This window comes from Gobius niger (assembly GCF_951799975.1).
Source record: "Gobius niger genome assembly, chromosome: 11".
Lineage (NCBI taxonomy): Eukaryota > Metazoa > Chordata > Actinopteri > Gobiiformes > Gobiidae > Gobius > Gobius niger.
Window position 1 is genome coordinate 10,730,120 of NC_136862.1, and position 18,262 is coordinate 10,748,381.

General features: G+C 40.0%; 2 protein-coding genes across 2 annotated transcripts; both read left to right on the forward strand.

Annotated features, from left to right (window-relative positions):
• The first annotated feature begins 264 nt into the window (after positions 1-264).
• capns1a (calpain, small subunit 1 a) lies at positions 265-5,333 on the forward strand. The gene is made up of 11 exons (XM_079565703.1): positions 265-392; positions 1,881-1,937; positions 2,010-2,046; positions 2,131-2,223; positions 2,298-2,355; positions 2,427-2,491; positions 3,363-3,431; positions 3,847-3,925; positions 4,125-4,241; positions 4,317-4,375; positions 4,449-5,333. Exons 2-11 carry the CDS (start codon positions 1,891-1,893, stop codon positions 4,473-4,475), a joined length of 651 nt encoding a protein of 216 aa, XP_079421829.1. The 5' UTR covers positions 265-392; positions 1,881-1,890; the 3' UTR covers positions 4,476-5,333.
• Positions 5,334-6,001: 668 nt separating this feature from the next.
• Positions 6,002-8,839, forward strand: LOC306970434 (uncharacterized protein). Its single transcript, XM_079566411.1, has 5 exons — positions 6,002-6,251; positions 6,695-6,877; positions 6,971-7,402; positions 7,475-7,501; positions 7,947-8,839. Exons 2-5 carry the CDS (start codon positions 6,742-6,744, stop codon positions 8,384-8,386), a joined length of 1,035 nt encoding a protein of 344 aa, XP_079422537.1. The 5' UTR covers positions 6,002-6,251; positions 6,695-6,741; the 3' UTR covers positions 8,387-8,839.
• The last annotated feature ends 9,423 nt before the right edge of the window (positions 8,840-18,262 follow it).

Below are 18,262 nucleotides of genomic sequence, written 5' to 3' on the forward strand. Positions count from 1 at the left end.
AACAGTGCAGTTCATTTACTCACCGTTTTAACGTGTTGCAGTTCATCCTCCACTCCACAAGATGGCGTGTGTTGCAATTAAAAGGCACCTAATTTATTTATTTATTTGCATTAAATAAACGCAAAAAAAAAGAGTAGATATCTAACCCAACTATAAATGATACGTGTTTTAACAGAGTGTTGCCGTTCTTAAATTTCCTGCTTATTTACCGATGTAACGAGACTTTTTCGGTGAAGAATCCTCTTGTCGCGCTGCTGATCTCTGGACGTCATTTGGGGCCGTGTTTGGGGCGTGGAGACTTTGCATTCCTGTCTGCGCAAATTATTACACTCACTCGAGCTGTAACTAGTTACTCGCGATTGATCTTGACACACTAGCCAAGAGCCTTGCTGGTAAGTACATGATTTATCAGCTAATGTGAGAGCGGCGTCGTTTCTCTTTTGTTGGAAAGTGCTGGTTAACGTTAACTCTTGAGGAAAGCTAAACATGACAGCTCGCTACATCGACTTCACTTATTTGTCGATGTAGCGGATGCCCTAAAGCTAACTCTCTTTTCTGAATTACACAGCCATAAACGAGCCAAATTAACTCAATCAATGCATTACAGCAAATCCTCATCATTCTTTAGCTTAAATTGTTGTTTAAGTGTAACTAGCGCATTAATGCTGCTAAAGCTACACATGCATTGGCAGCGTGTAGTTCTTCATGTGTATATTACAACGACAGCATTATACTCACAGTTTCTGAAACTTTAGAGTTTAATATACGGATATTTCCCGATTACAGATGTAGGATTATATTTGCATCATGGGTGTGGTTGTGATTGTGAAGTTAGGATTCGACACAGGAAGTATTTGTAGGACACAGGCTATTTTGTCACGAGCCATAAGGAAAACTGTGCCATGGCTTTGTGAATTTAGCTGGAATATAATGTCCCAAAAAAAGTATTGAGTACTTGGTGTCACGCATTTGTTTTTATTGTTTTTTACGAATGTGTTGTAAAGGTATTTTGTAATTGCTTTGAATCGTGGAACCCAGTTAACCTTCTTGACCTTTTGTCATCAGTGCATCAGAACATATTAAAAAACGTCAAAAAATAATACAAAATAACTGTTTGTGCAAAGGATTCATTAAAGACGATTGACATCTGTGATTATCCTCAAAATACATTGAGGCAGGGGCGGCTCTAGAAAAAAATCACGGGGTGGCAAGCAGGGTCAGGAATCATTTCTGGGGTGGAAACACATTTTTCTGTGTTGAATGTTTATAGTGGGGGTTTGCAAGTTTTGCTTGATCGCCTCCCAAATAGTAGCAAAAAAAAAAAAAATCATCATCTTGGGAGCCACAGGAGTTGGCACCTTTAGCTATTAAGTTGTTTTAATCCTTTGTCCTGTCAAAAAAGTACTTAAAGTATAGTGGTCATACCGCCTTTGTGATGCCCAATCCCCTCAGACCTTGGAAGCTAAGCAGGGAAGGGCCTGGTCGGTACTTGGATGGGAGACCGTTTAGTAACACCAGGAAGCCTAGCGAATGTAGTGAGTGAGTGAGTGGTTGGTGGTGGTCGGAGGGGCCGATGGTGCAGACTGGTTGTCTCGCTTCCGTCAGTCTACCCCAGGGCAGCTGTGGCTACAATAGTAGTTTACCACCACCGGGTATGGAGTGAATGAATAGTGCAATGTAAAGCGTCTTTGAGTGTCCAGAAAAGCGCTATATAAAACCAATGCATTATTATTATTATTATTATTATTACTTACTGAGAGTGAGCCTCTGTAAGCACCAAGTAGCTGCCCGTGCCACCCCTCTAGATCCGCTCCTGCATTGAGGCTTAATTGCTGCCTTCAAAAAATGTAAAAATAACAGTGTATGTTTTGCGTTCACAGAGACATTAAGATGTTTACGGCTAAGAATATTCTTGGAGGCCTCATAAATGTTGTCAGGTGAGATTCATATCAAATATTTACCTCACTGGTATCAGAATTTGTCTAATTATTTGTTATTGTTATTTGTAGCAACATTGATCCTGCCATCTTCATGCCCTCCGAGCCGGTGAGTGACTGATTTGCACAGTTTGTCAGGATGTTGCTAATTTTAGACGCTGTGTTTCCCTCTTACATTTGTTTCTTCCAACAGCCTCCACCACGCAGGCCTATTGCATATGCGGAGCAACATGAAAGCGACGAGGAGAAGCAGTTTCGCAGGGTTTTCCAACAGCTTGCCGGCGAAGTGAGTCTCATGTGCACCTTTTCTGTGGCGTGACATGGGCCGCAGCAATAATCATTTCGTGTGTTGTTTCATAGGACATGGAAGTGAGCCCCAATGAACTCATGAACATCCTGAACAGAATTATTTCAAAGCGTAAGGCTGGTTTGTCACTCATCTTGTGCAGACGTGCAACATGGGTTATTTCACTTATTTGTGTTGTTTAGATGGCGACCTGAAGACCGATGGCTTCACCATTGAAAATTGCAGAAGCATGGTGGCAGTCATGGATGTATCCTTTCTGTCATTAGTGGGTGTGTGTGTTGTGGATCTGTGTGGCAGGAAGGATAAGAAACTAAGCTTTTGTATTGACAGGTTAATATACACAGTTACCTCACCAAATCTGCCATTGACAGACGGTTTCCCCACATGATATACCATTGACTGACGCACAAGAATGACGATAAGGAGTCGTGAAATGAGATAATGAGATATAGTGTAATATAGTGTAAGAATCGAGTATTTACCAACATAAACAGATCTCCATTTGAGTAGTTTAATATTACAAATACTCTGAGGAACACTCAGAGCAATACAGACACGACCAAAGTTCTGACTATATTGTGCTGCTGTCACAATGATTTCAGCAGCTCTTATAGTCTCTATCAAGGAGGTAAAGGTAAAGGTCACACGATGATGTTCTCTGATTGGACAGAGTGGCTCAATGACAAACAGCACTTGGACTAAATGTAATCATTTTACCACAAAACAAAGAACAAAGGTACAGCCATAAAATTAGCATAGAGATTCTCACTCAAACCCAGGCCGCAAACCTGGAGCAATGGTTACATTCTTGAAATGTTCCCATCAGTGTATATACTATAATATCCACACTCGGGTGAAGTGACTTCTCTGTATTAATGATATTATAGTTTCAGAAGTAATATCCCCAAAAATAAGTAACCAAATGATAAAACCAAATTAGGTCAGTGATTGTATTAAATCACACACATAAACAAGATACTTTTCTGCCCCATCACAGATAAATATTATTGTCCAAACATAAAGTCTGCCTTTTCAAATACCGTGGCTGTCGTTTGCTGTTTGGATGGAGCTTGAGAAAGCTCCTGTGGTTTGTTTTGTTTTCTTTAACTCCATTTCAGAGCGACAGCACTGGGAAACTTGGTTTCCATGAATTTAAACACTTGTGGAACAATGTAAAGAAATGGCAGGTGAGTGCATTACACATTTAGTCCAACAGAGGCCTAGTACTATAGAGGCTCTAGACTCCTGACTGAGACCATTGTGAATGTCCTACACATGATAGAAAGTAGTAGTATAATAATGATACTCTTTTTGTATCTATGGGAGTTAGATTATTATGCAGACCCATGTTTATCCTTAATCTTTCTATCGGCTCATTGTTAAATTATATTTATTATTAAGGAAAATGTATATATATCGAAGATTCATCCAAATTTAAATTTTAGCAGCTTTCAGGTCATTTCAAAAGTGGTGCACACAAATTATATAAGAAAAAAATGTTAGTCTTTACCTCTGATCTGATTCATTATTTATTTTTGTTCTGAGTTTGTGACTCGGCTTTCTAGGTAATTGTTGCTCATGCCTTAATACTTTCTTGTTTAGGGAGTGTACAAGTCCTATGACAGAGATGGGTCTGGACTTATTGGTGCTGATGAACTCCCTGCAGCCTTCACTGCAGCTGGTGAGATTTATGAATTCATCAACATCTAAGACTGAATGTACCGACTGTGGGAGTAATAATTTATTGGCTTGTATTATAGATAAAATGTGTCCCTTTTCATATCACGCCTTAGTTCTCAAACAGAAGCGTAACATTGTTATCGTATTGTGTACCATACATCTTTGCAGTTTTTTCAGTACTTTTTTCTTCCTTTCTTCAGGCTTCCCGCTTGACCCAATGCTGTTTAAAATGATAATACGACGATACAGTGACGAAAACGGAAACATGGATTTCGACAATTACATTGGCTGTCTTGTCAGGCTGGACGCCATGTGCCGTACGTCCACTTTAATTTTCTAGTTATTTCATCAGTTTTGTCTTAATGGAACTAACTCCCTATCTGTCCTGTCAGGTGCCTTCAAAACTCTGGATAAAGACAACAATGGAAAAATAAAAGTCAATGTTCAGGAGGTAAATGTGTTACATGAGAGTTTATAATAGGAAAGACACAGTTCCCATTGCTCTTTCTTTTGTGTGTTTGCAGTGGCTCCAGTTGACCATGTACTCTTGAATCCAGCTGACGCCTCATCTTCAGTTTTTGTTACAGTGCCACTTCGTCTACACGGTTAAAGCATGAGGTTTTTTTTTCACTTTTACATGTGTTTTCATGCAGGGCCATATGCAGTTATTATGCCATAAGTTTTATGTATTGTTCTGATCAATTATTCAAGGAATCTGTTATTAAACATTTAATGGGTTGTGCACTGTGAGAATAGTGGCCTCCGAAAACAAGTGTTACTGAAATGTTGCCACGTGTCTGGTGTACAAATGCACTTGACCCAAGGAGTGCTGATGATTTACACCACTTGTGCATATTTAATATATTTAGTATAGATTAAGTAAATTTAATTATATTCAGTTTAAGTACTCATGGGAAGTGCAGTGTAAGTTAAAACAAATATGAAAGATAAAGCATTTTAAAAGCCTGTATTTAAGAGAAAGAAAACACAGCCTGTTTAAATGTGTCTGAACACATCTGCCCAGTGCATTATCCTGTTGCATCGTCTGCTCAATATCCATGTGCCATTCTCCCCCCCAAAACGTGACTGATAAACTTATTGTTTTTTGTGTCAACAGCAGACACAAATACTAAAGTTGTCAGAAAATGTGAATGAGCAGGACAGGATCGGCATCCTCTGGGTACACCTTAATTTCATTGAAATGTATTTTAAATATACCCTAATATGGTGGTGACTTGCCTATGCAGTTTGTAGTATGGTGATAACTAACACTTTTGTGTTCTATCAATTTGCTGAAATGTATGCACGTTTAAAAGTGGCAACTTAGGCCTATAGTATAAAGATACTGTAGTTGCTGTTGTTGTTTTTAAATTGCCTGAATAAATAAATTGCTATATTTGGAAAAATAAGACCCACTATGTAATTTTTTATGTTGACAAAATACATGGGTTCTTTAAGTAATAGTCTGTAACTTTAATGTTTTACAAACTTAATGGATAGCTTTAACTGACCGCCGCTGCCCTGGAGCACTTTGGTGACTCCTAGCCATCAACCCACCTGCCTTTTTGCCCTTTTAAGGAACAGGCTTCGTAGGAGGAGATTGAGCAGCCATGTTAATTTCACAGACCACTCGGGACCATTATAATGAATGGGGCTGATAATCGTCAATCTCTTGTATGTGGTTGTGGCATAGTTACATTATTATAGTTGTCATGCACATTTGTCAAAGAAAGCACGGAAGACGTAATGGTGACTTTTGTTTCCCCCTTTTTGACCATGTAAACAAATTTGGTAAACTAGCGGCAAAAGAAATCAAAAGCCAAAGACACTAGTTAATGGAACAAATAAACCGCAAAATAAATTGCGTTAACCACTCCTGTTTTTTGTATCTGTACACTTATTTGTAAAGAATAGGCGGTTTATTATATTTTACATTTTGATATAAAGATAGAGCGCACAAACACGGATGCCGGTGTTATGCCGAAAGCTGCACCCCCATGAACTCTGAGCGTGCACATTGAGACAGGAGGGTTTTACGGGCTGTCTTCTCACAATGTCAACTGTAGCCGATTCCTTTTGTGTTTAAATAATTGAGGATAACAACCTATACTAAATTATAACCGATATTGCCGATCCCTGTCTTCGCTGCGCGTGCTCACGGTGATGCATATCTCGACGGTCAGGCAGTTTTCGGCGTAACACCGGTAGCTGCCTAGAAGTAGCTAGCTAGCTACTAGATTTTGTTTAGCTAGATGGTGCGTGTCTATTCAGAAGATTTCCAGAAAACTACACATTCTGGGTATATTTAGACTTATTTTGCTTCACAGGTAAGCCCATCGTCTTATATAGAGCTATATTTCACATTTAGAACTAGATTTACCCTACGAAAATATCCAACATCTCCGCTCGAAGCTATGCGATGGTAACATTAACTCCGTGATAGCTTAGCTTGTTAGCAGTAATGCTAGCTACCCTGGTGCGAGTCGTGATGGATTAGCAATGTGAAACTTGGCACACTATTGGAAGCAGTGGGCATCGGTTATCCTTTTTGTGGTGATTCTAATCAGATAGCGAAGCTATATGGAAAGTCGCCAGTAAAGCTTATCTAACTACATGCATTGTAGATTCTCGCGTCTTTTGTTCATCCACATACTTCACTGTGTTGGTGCGCACACATAATAAACTCAGCCTTGCAGTCTCATGATTAAGGTTTGTAAACTTCACACAATCTTGAGCTCTCTAACCCTTTTCACTTTCTTGTATTGCACAGAATTCTCTGATTGAAACAGCTGGATACTGAGAATCGCTGAGTGAAGGATGTCTTCCCCACAAAAGACTGCCCCACTTTACTACTCGCCCCGTGACCCCTTCAAGAAGAGAAAGGCACGTTTCACTTTCAGCGAGGTCCACATAATGTTAGCCGAAATTCGGAAAAATCGAAAAATAGTTGTGGGTATGTATACTTTCAACAGCACGTAAATAGAGTGAAATAACTATTACCATGTTGCGTTCATGTTGTAGTAACAACTTTACATTTTTCTTTCAGGTAAATTCAATCGTAGCGTGCCAACAGAGGCTAAAAAACGCACATGGGCCGAAATAACAGCTCGGGTGAATGAAATAGGAGAGTGTCAACGAGAAATCATTGAAGTCATAAAGAAATGGTCAGACATGAAATGTGACACAAAGCGCAAAATTGCTGCCATGCAGAAAGGAACAGTGCCTAACAGAGGAGCAAACGCACGCATGTCAAGAAATCTCAACCCTACAGAGAAAATAGTTGCTGAAATCCTGGAGATGGCAGAGGATGATGATGGAACATCAGACTTTGGTCCACTGGGCGACGATGACGAAATGGTCGATGAAGAAGACATGGAAGAAGATGAAATGATGGGACTTGGGAATTCCCCAAATGGAGGATTGGAAACATCCATGCCCCCACCATTGTCCTGCCTCTCTAGTGGCAGTACTAAACTAGGTAAGCTAGTCAAATTGCCATGCAAAATGACTGAAATGTAAGGCACACTGATCATTTCACTTCTTTTCACAGCTGATGCGCCATTGGAGCTGTCAGAAGGTGAGTTTTACTATTACTTTTTACTAGGGCTGCACAATATATCGCGAAAAATATTGTATCGCGATATTAGCTGATGCAATATCCGTATCGCCAGAAGCCACAATATATCGCAACATCACCATAGCCTTCATCTGACTGAGATCGACCCATTTTTTTTGCAAGTCATGTGTATAAGTTCAGTTTTAGTGTAACATTTACTAGCCTTGTTAAATTCTACCCTTGTTTTGGTCCTGATGGGGTGTTTTTTAAGTCATCTTTTGACACAATTTGCTGAAAAAATGGAACATATCGTGTTTAGTGAAATATCGCAATAATATCGTTATCCCGATATTGCACAGCAGTATCGCATATCACAAGTCACTTCAATATCGTGCAGCCCTACTTTTTACAATGATGTTTAACTATGCGAGCTAAACTTATGAGCTGATTTTGTTTTATGTTGTAGACAATGAAACAACATTTGCTGAATCGGACGATGAGCAAAAGGAAGAAGCTCCACCCCCCAGCCTGCGTTCCAAATCATCTCAAGATCACAAAGAAAACAATGGCATACAGAAACCCAACCCAGCAAAGTCCGAACCCTCGACCTCTGCAGCAGAAATACTCCCCAGGGCTGATCAAACTTCCAAGGCTTCCAAGGAGAACCTAATGGACAGCGTGTCACAGAGCCTCCGCGAGCAGCACACCACCAACATGCTGTTAGAGACGGTGTCGCGGTCACTGGAGCTGTTGGCCGAGTCTGTGCAGCAGTTGGCAGAGACGCAGCAGGAGTTTGTGCGCGAGTCCTTACAGCTGCAGCGGGAGACCGTGCAGGTTCTCAGGGACTTCACAGGTGGCGCTATTGCACTCATGCACGATAAACTGAATGGACGGCCAGTGTTATAGCAATGAAGTGGGCTGATTTAAAAGTAGGGGCGCGGACTCTTCAGAGGCCTTTTGGCACAGAAAACCTCAAGTTTCCCTGAACTTCCTCGCTGGTTACCGTTCCTTTTAATAGTACTCAGACATTCTTTTGTTTATTTTAGATATAGAGTATAGATTGCTTCTGTAACCAAGACAAAGAAAACCAACATTTTAGAGCTCCTGAAACTGTACAGTAAACACCTTCAGTGTCACAGAACACATTTATGAAATAAGTTATGACTCTTTCATGCAAAGACCACAAAGTCATTGTATATAAATTTAGCTTTTACACACTTTATGATTTGTCATGGTGAAAAGTTTCCACAACTGTCCAGTGTGTCTGAGGCGTGCAAAGTACTGTCTGTTTTTTTACATGAACACTTGAATAACAATAATTTAATTTCTTATGAAATAAATTTCATCTGTACTTAAGAGCTCTTTGTGTTATAATTCGCCTATTAACACAATAGAACAACGCAGCAGTTCATTTTAGATTAAAGTGTTATGCTTGTCACTACAGAGATTGACCAAAAGGTGGCGTTATTGCGTTTTGTGCCATGGCCAGTGAGTTGTCAGCTACACGCTGTCAATATAAATACTTAATAATTTGGGTGTGACATTGGCTCATGTTTAGAAACTTTCATTTACATTTTTCCAATGGTTTGTTTATTAATGTTTTTGATTACACAATATGGTCCATGGGTTTTTTCCTAAAACAAAGTAGTTGCAGTAAAGTGCCTTTTTATTTATTTTTGGTAGATGCATAAAGGCCAAAGTTGGAGCAAAATAAATTAAAATCTCCCCAGGTTTGGTGAAATGTGCTGTAAGCTCCTGTTTTTCGCTTCTTTTGTGCCCTTTGTTAAACAGCTGCTGTACTGAGCTGAAGGGAGGATGTTTCCAGGCTCCTCCAGTGGGGGCTGTGATCGTCTGCAGCAGCCTCAACCAAAAGCAGCAGGCAGGGGGCAGAGGCAGCCCTGTTCCTTTTGTGGGACAGCCTTTTACCTTTAGCCCCTCTTACTGGACCCTTAAACCTGAGACTAAAGCCTTTCTCAATAGCTTTATTCACGTTGAGTGTCTATAAAAATCCATTGTACCCCATTCAGCTCCATGGCGTTACTAAATGCAACCTTCCCTTTCTCCATGAACGGCTGTAGTTCCATTGAAATTGTACAATAAAGTAGAGCCACAGGGGGAGATTTCTGTGCAGTGCAATTCGTGCATCAGAAGAAACATTAACATGAAAGTGCAGCGAACACATCACTGATAAATGATTCAACAGAACTTTGTAATAAAGAATAGAATTAAATGCTCTTAAGAGGCTGTCCTAAAAATGTAAACTATTCAAAATAAATAAGTAAAAGCTTGCATTATTATTTGTTTCCCCCAAGGAAACATAGTAAAAATAAATATATAAATACATAAAAACAGTTTACTAAAAGCTGCATTAAAAACATATGTCTATTTTGTAATCAGACATAAAATATTACACAAATTCTGATATTGTTAAACATAATTCTTCTCAGTTCATCGATTTTGATTTGCCTATTCTCACTATACTTGACTTTTGCATACAGGCTGGGTTTGTTTACCATATTTAGCTTTTTATTACCACGTCTTTCTCAAGAGAGAGGTGCAAACTTCTGACCGCAACATATTCTCCAGGTGACACTCAAGGTTATCTGCAATATTAAACTTTATTCATTTTAATTAGTGATCATTTCTCTAACATTTTGGTTATACATTTACATTTTTTGCGTTTATTCTGGTTTAAACATTGTTTACACTCAGTTTAGTCATAATTTAGTCAAATTTTTAGACCAGGTTTAGGCTTCATTTGATCAAGGTGACTTGGTGATATTTGTGAAATGTTATACCTGGAGAGTCGGCTATTTTATACGGTGGTAATTGGAGTTTCAAGTGTTTTATGTGGTTGAACTTGGTGCGAAAAGTAAAAATCAACACACCTATAATCTTCCTCTTGGTAACCAGACAGAAATCATTTTTTAAAGCAAGCAGTGGACACGTCTGTCAGTGAAGATATATTCTTTGTCTCTATCACGACATGTATCTGTATGTCACCGTATCCTCTCGCCGTTTTTCTCTTGTGCACAGAGTTGGCTGACATCTGCTGTGGTCAGACATTGATTTTGGGGCGGCCCCCATGAAAGAGCACTAAACTTTGTATCGATCGGCCCTGTGTGCGTCCGTATGTACTCCCTCCCCCTTTCTGAATGCCACAGTTGACCCCTGTGGCTTTTTCCTTTTCTTCATTTTTCACCCCCACCTGTTCTCAGTCCCCCTCGCTCCCCTTTCATGTCCCATCTGCCACTAGGGCGACCCAGCAGCAGTGGAAAGGTATAGGGCCAGAGGAAGACTGCCCTCTCTCCCTCTCCCTCTCTCTCCGCTTGGACCAGGATTAAATCATTATATAGGGCCTCCTTTGTGCAACTACAATGAAGTAATTATACAGCTGCCCTTGAGCCACACAAATCACTTTGATTTAGCTCATCGGACGCAGGACTGGAGAGGTGGACAGAGGTTCTCGCACACAACTTTGTTTGCTCCATATGGTGCAACGGTATTAGACGATAAAAGTTAATGAGATGGTCTTACAGAGTCTGTTGGAGAAGTCGGTGTGAGACTGAGGGGTGATGTTGACCAAAACAGTGTGTTGAGCATCATGCTGCTTTACCAGTTTGGATCAGTGCATACTTTTAGTCCTTTTGCTTTTTATCAGTTCATTTTACACTACCAAACATCAATAATTTATTTACATACCGATGTACAGTGTTTTTATTACAAGCTGTGTTCATGTGTATAAGCAAAGACAAATTTGGCTGCACATTACAAAGAAAAAAAATAATTGTAATTGAAGTATTGTGTAGGGCTGAAACGACTATTATTGAAATAGTCGACAACTATTTTAGTAATTATAGTGATTCATCGTTTTCTGGTTCACACTGACTCAAATGGAGCAAAAATGACATAAAAAATGTAGTATTTTTGATGAAAACTTACTTTACTTTATAGTTCGGGTCTGTGTACATTTTGTTCATTGTAAATTTCATGAATAGAACATTTCCCTTTAGTTACTCCAACACATCCTCAAGTAGCGCCACTTAAGCTATATGTGATTAAAAAAAAAAGAAAAAAAAAAACATCATCATTCACAGCCAGGTGATTAATCGATTAATCAATTACAATATAATCATTAGCTGCAGCCCTAGTATTGTGTGCTACTATATGACGTTTACAGTTGTGCACTTAAGACTAAATTTGCTTTTCAGTACAAAGGCAAAGTTCTGCGTCACTGTGTATGCAGACATTAAAGTAATTTTATTCTATTCTAAACATTGTATCAACCTGATATGTGCAAATGATAGTAAATCATCTGTGCATTAAAGTAAAGTCCGATTGTCTTTGAAACAAACTGTTCCAAAATCTCAAGGTTCTGCACCGGATGCTAATGTAATAAAATAAAGCAAGAAGAAAAGCACATCATTTGGTGAGAGTATGGAAGTTGGGTGCAATCTTTTCTTCAAAGTATTCGAGGTTATAAGTCAGAGCCCAACTCTACATTAGGATCTGCAGCGTGAGGACCACAGGGATCCATTTACATACATTGAACTATAATGTTTTGTGTCTCACTATGTTGAACATGGAAACACATTCTGGACTCCCCCAGACCTTCACATAACATTTCTGCCTCTAATTAAGAAATTTACAATCAAATGATGTCAACAAAAAATTTGCTGAGGTGTTTGCGTAGTTTGAAACAGGCCGAGGCTCTTTTGATTTTGAAGTTTGCAAACCCCGTCACTAATCAATATGTTAAACCAGCAATCCTTTGTTTCTTTGTTGAATGCAATTAACGCGTTCTGCTTTCTTTTCATTATGCTGCTGTCAGTGGGATATTATTTATGCACAGTCACGTTCCCGTAAGCTAATTATTCACAAATCAAATGAATCCATCAGGGCCAAAGTCTTGAATTAGCCACAGTCATTTTCAGTATATGATGCAATTAGTAGTTATTTGTGCTTGGTCTGTTTCGTTTTATTCTATTTTGTACTTTTGCTCAAGAGAAAAAGTATCAGAAATGTTATTGAAAAGTGCCTTCACTGCAGAAAGTAATCTAGAAATAAATATTTAATTCTGCTTGAGTTAATTTGCACATGATTGACTAATGGGTTTACACTCAAATGAAGAAAAATATGTTTACTTTGCACTCGACATTAGATAAAACACAACATTTACTGGAAATTAAATGTTTTTTTCTTGCTCCATTAACAGATATCCTGAAATTAGGACACATTTTCAAGAATTTATCGATTACTTGATGATCATAATACATTATAAAGATGTTACTGCAAAGGAAGCATGATGAATGTAGCTGTAGTGTGGAGTTTGACATTTATCATATGTGTAATGACAATCACGTTAAATGTAATTTCATACAATCCCCTTTATATTGATATATTTTGTGGGTTCAAAATCCAAGTACAGTTCAGGCCTTTGAAACATGGGCATGAGTTTGCAGAGTCAGAAAACGTCATAAACAACAAAGTCGAGATGCTTTTATTTGGCAGAATGTCTTAAAAACGCAATATTTAAGTTTACATTTGAATGCATTGTAAATTGTTCTGACTCTGCTCTTTGTTAAATGGATGCAGTCACTTGACACTTACACTTAACAGTTGTGTTTGCACCATTCCCCGTATACATTTCTCATTTCTCATTGTGCATGCTTCAGCTGGACCGGGAATATTGATGTATGTGGGTATGCTCCCCATCTACCTGCCCACCCCCCTCTACCCCCATCTCCCTGTGGAGCTGGAGCATTGTGTCCCAGGAGCAGATGGACAGTGCACCCTGGCCGCTGTAATACTCACAGGGGTGTGACCGCGGACCATGGGAACCTCACTGGAGTCACCCCCCTCCACCTTCCTTTGGACCGGCTCCTATTAGGGCAAGTGGCCAGCATCTGCCTCCGGAGTGCAGCTTGGCCGTCCCTCTCCCTCAGGACCACTGGATGCGGTGGATGGAGGTGTGGATTGGGGGGGGTTTGGTATAGGGAGGGAGGAAGGGGTATCCAGATCCGAGCCAGGCCTCAGGGGAGCTTCAGGGGCCTGCTGTCTGAACGCGGGACAATGAGCGTCTGGTGGGTCGCGCTGCTCTGTTCATGTGTGTTGTGGCACCGGGGCTCATTTTTATGCATGTCATTTAGCTGATTGGCTGATCTCATTACGTTGCTGAATAAGGAAGCAATAAAGATCCTAAAAAATGCAAACAGCGCCTCCACCTCCCCATTAAGCAAATTTATGGGCCGAATCAAAGAATCAAAGGCAGATTGGAGGGTCTGGGGTATTATTAGGCAAATTGCTGACTGGCATTAATTTTGCCAGAATTACGGTAGCTTGTGCTGCGTACTTGCCTTTGCATTATTTATCACCACTCATTCTCACTACTTATACAATTAAGTAGTGACTAAGTATCTTCTAGTTTTACTTTTGCAATGTTAGCGCAGAGCAATGTGACATTCATTCTGTCAGTACAGTTAAAGCAAATAATAATAAGTGGAAACTTGTATTGCGCTTTTCAAACCTATCTTGAAAAGTTTCTCCAAGCACTACTGTAGTCATTATACCTTCACACTAGTGGTGGTGAGCTATACTCAGTGGGGGTAGACTGATAGAAGAGAGTCTGCCACTCACTCACACTCTCAATCATTCTGGCCTATTGTACATGTTTTTGGTAGGGGAAACCGAGGAGGCACAGGGGGAACATGCAAACTCCATCCAGAACGTCCCCCTTCCGGCTGGGGCTCAAACCTGAGACCTTCTAGCTGTTGGTTGAGTAGTGTGTGCGATATCATCCAAACTTGAACCACTACTTTTTTAAATAAGATGTTCCAATATCCACAAAACACTGTTCGACTGTTTATGGATTTAACCCAAAAAATAGCCTTGATAATTTTCAGTTGTATTGAAGTCTATCCCTAACAACACATTGTTGCAAAAGTTGCAAATTTGTGGTGATTCTGAAAGAAAAAACTTTTTTGTGATGTGCAATTAAAGTCTGTTCTATTGGCTTTGTGATTTTCATCTGTGAAAAGCTCTATGCACAAATAAACTTTACTTACTCTTACTTAGTACTTCACCCACCTTGCCTCCAGTATCTGCGTACACTGGTTTATGAATGAGAGCGTGAATGGCTCAGTGGTTCCTTGATGTAAAGCGTTTTGCCTAATGTAGGTGGAAAAACCTTATACAGTGGGAGGAAAAAGTGGTATTTCTTCCATTTCTGCATAAATTGGTCATAAAATGTGGTCTGAGCTTTATTAGAATCACAAGAATGAGAAAACAGTGTCTGCTTAAACTAATACCACCCAAACATTTACATTTTATCATATTTTTATTGGCCATAACATGTAAACATTCACATGACAGCATGGAATAAGTGAGTACACCCCGGGCTAAGGATGCTCCAAGAGATAATTAGACAAATGAATGCAGACATTTAGAGTCAGGTGTGAGCCAACCTGAAGTCCAGTCACTGAGGTGTGGCCCTGCACACGGAAAAACACACACTAGTGAAGATTTGCTAGTAAAGAAGAGCTCTCTGAAGACTTACAATCAAGAATGGTTGATTTGTATAAAGCTGGAAAAGGTTACAGAATCATCTCTAAAAGTCTTCTGCAGTTAGAAAAAAATGTCTATAAATGGAGGCAGTTTGTTGCTTCACTTCCAAGGAGTGGCCGTCCTGTAAAGATGATTCCAAGGGCACAGCGCAGAACACTCAATGAGGTGAAAAAGAACTCGAGAGTGTCAGCTAAAGACTTACAGAAATCACTGGCACATGCTGACATCTTTGTTGACACATCTACAATACGTAAAACATTGAAGGGAGTTCACGGGAGAACGCCAAGGAGGAAGGAGGCCATTGCTGTCTAAAAAAGAACATTGCTGCACGTTTGAAGTTTGCGAAAGAGCACTTGGATGCTCCAGCACTACTGACAAGGTATTCTGTTGACTGATGGACCCAAAATTCAAAGCTTGAGGAGATCTGTCCAACATTTGAAGCTCCTCAAAAAAGGATCTGTGCTTTAACAAGACAATGACCCAAAGCACAAAAGCAAATCAACTTCAGAATGGTTTCTGGAATGGCCCAGTCCTGACCTAAACCCATTGAGATGCTGTGACATGACCTCAAGAAAACCATTCACACCAGACATCCCAGGAATCTCACTGAACTGAAACAGTTTGTAAAGAGGAATAGTCCAAGATTTATCTTGATTGTTATGCACATCTAATCTGCAACTACAGTTATCGTCTGGATGAAGATATTGCTGCCAAAGGAGGGTCAACCAGCTAGAGTTGAGGGTGTACTTACTTATTCCTCCCTGTCCTGTGAATGTTTACATGTTATGGCCAATAAAAAATATGATGTAAATGTTTGGGTGGTACTAGTTTAAGCAGACACTGTCTACTAATTCTTGTGATTTTATGAGCAATGGCAGAAATGTAAGAAATTCCAAACGGTTTACTCACTTTTTCCTCCCACTGTAATTGGAGACAATTTTCCGTTTAACTCCTCCTCATTAGATGGATATTTTTCTCCCACTTCTTTTTGTACTAAGTGATCATTGTTTAATTTTAACTTTAGATTGTATGGTATTGTGTGCCAGGAAAGTTTAAATTCACCAAGAGTTAGTAAGATTTTAGACTTACGACTTTATTGTCCCCAGGGGGAAATTCTTTTTCACATACACAGTGCATTTTTGACAAAAGGACAGACAGAACAACAGGGAACAAACAATATGGGATACACTCAGTGGGGCCTGTGATCAAGCTTCTCATAAAACGAGCCTTCCCACATCTGAGCGTCCTGTATCTCCGTCCTGAGGGCAGAGGGGTGAGGTGAACGTGCAGGGGGTGTGTGGAGTCCTGTTCTATGGAGAGTGCAATGCGTCCAATGGCCCAGTTGTTCAGATCTTTGAGGTTTGGTGTGGGGAGTCCTATGATTTTGACTGCAGTGTTTGTTACCTTGGTGAGTTTGGTTTTGTTCTTGACAGTTAACAGGTTAAAACAAGCAAGTGGAACAGAACAATATTAAAGGTTGAATAATTGATTGATATAAGCGTAGAAGCAGAGATGGGGCAACATAAAGTCCTTTCAGTTTCCAGATTATTGACAGCCGTTGTTGACTTCTTTTCTGAATGTCCATGATGTGTTGATCGAATGTAAGTTTGTCGTCTATTGTTAGTCCAAGGTATTTAAAGCTGTTCACTGTTTCTACTGTTTGGTTGTTAATGACAGTGTGTGGTTGTGGTGAAGTAGAGCTTAATATAAGATCCATTGTTTTATTGACATTGAGGTACAGATGATTATCTTCACACCATTTGATGAAGTGTGTGACAGTGTGGTTGTACTCCATGGTCCATATTAGGGTTATTGTCTGAGAGTAGAGCAAGAATGGCGGTGTCGTCTGAGTATTTCAGAAATTTAATGTGTGGCGAGGGACTGACGCTGTTATTTGTGTACAGTGCGTACAGGAAAGGGCCGAGAACACACCCTTGTGGAGCCCCAGTTCTTTATGGTGAGAGCTAATGTGGTAGATCCCAGCCGTACGACCTGTTGTTCAGGAAGTTGTAAATTAGCTGAATCATCCTGGTGGAGATGATGAGGTGTTGCAGCTTCTGGATCATCAGGTGTCTGAATGGAGTTGGACTGAGCTGAAGTCCACAAAGACTCCACAGAGTGACCTGGAGAGTCCAAATGCGGGGCACCTTGTCCTCCAGCATTTGGACAAATAAACTTTACTTACAAGTTAGTAGTTGTAAGTAAAGTTTATTTGTTAAGCTCCTTTTCACAGAAATCACAAAGGGCGATTTGAAGGCAATGAGCGCTGTTTAGACTTTTATCATAGTGTTTTTATTGTCACATTTTTTGGATTTACCAGGTCATATCTCTGTGATCACCAAGTTCCTGCTTCCAAGATAAACCACTTCATACTTAACTGCTGAATCAAAATATTGTGATACATTTTTATCTTTTCCATTCATCCCGCCACTCAGACAATGTCGCTTTGTGTAACCGCCCATGTCACCCAAATAAATAAAAAAACAATGCATGCTAAAAGCACAAACAATATGGCCATATACACAGGCAGCAATTAGGATACACACTTGTATTTTGTAAAGAGGTGCTTGACTATAGTTTGAAGGTTCATCCCTGGTCTTTTGACAAGTCTTTTGACTCTATGCAGAAAAATCCAATGCAACATGCAATGCCATCGGGGGAAGCAGAAGGGAAGAAGAAGAGAGATCAGCTGTCGTTCAGTCAGTTGTATCAGGCCCAATATGTGACTCTTTTTTTTTGTCTCTCCTGCAATGGCAGGATGGAAAAGGCTGAGAGATGGGTACACGGTCTGAGATAATACTTGATCTGTTGCAGTAAAGCTGGTCAAACAGTGAAGTGTTTTTCCGGTTTAGTATGATTTGCCCTCATGCAGTTTAAAGATAATCTAGTCCAAATTAGGTCGGTCTTGAGAGGCCTGATGGTGCTTGGAAGGTCGAATACTTTATGAGGTAGTACTTGAATAGTTTGAAACACTAGGTACACCAACTACTATTCACAGTGGGCCGTCTTAGGTTGGCGGTTTGAACCACACGGGTGCATGCTGTTGTTGTGTCCTTGGGCAAGACACTTGACCCACCTTGTCTCCAGTATCTGCTTACACTGGTGGATGAATGAGAGCATGAATGGGTGAGTGGTTCCTTCATATAAAGCACTTTGAGCGCCTAACGTAGGTGGAAAACGCAACATAAATAGAGACCTGAACCATTTGGCTCCCCCTCA

Bases quoted from the DNA above. Each gene is read 5' to 3' on its own strand.
- capns1a (XM_079565703.1), top strand. From the start codon at position 1,891: ATGTTTACGGCTAAGAATATTCTTGGAGGCCTCATAAATGTTGTCAG. The intron at 2,047-2,130 runs GTGAGTGACTGA...TTCTTCCAACAG, and splicing joins TCTTCATGCCCTCCGAGCCG to CCTCCACCACGCAGGCCTAT. The intron at 4,376-4,448 runs GTAAATGTGTTA...GTGTGTTTGCAG, and splicing joins TAAAAGTCAATGTTCAGGAG to TGGCTCCAGTTGACCATGTA.
- LOC306970434 (XM_079566411.1), top strand. From the start codon at position 6,742: ATGTCTTCCCCACAAAAGACTGCCCCACTTTACTACTCGCCCCGTGAC. The intron at 6,878-6,970 runs GTATGTATACTT...TTTTTCTTTCAG, and splicing joins AAATCGAAAAATAGTTGTGG to GTAAATTCAATCGTAGCGTG. The intron at 7,403-7,474 runs GTAAGCTAGTCA...TTCTTTTCACAG, and splicing joins TAGTGGCAGTACTAAACTAG to CTGATGCGCCATTGGAGCTG.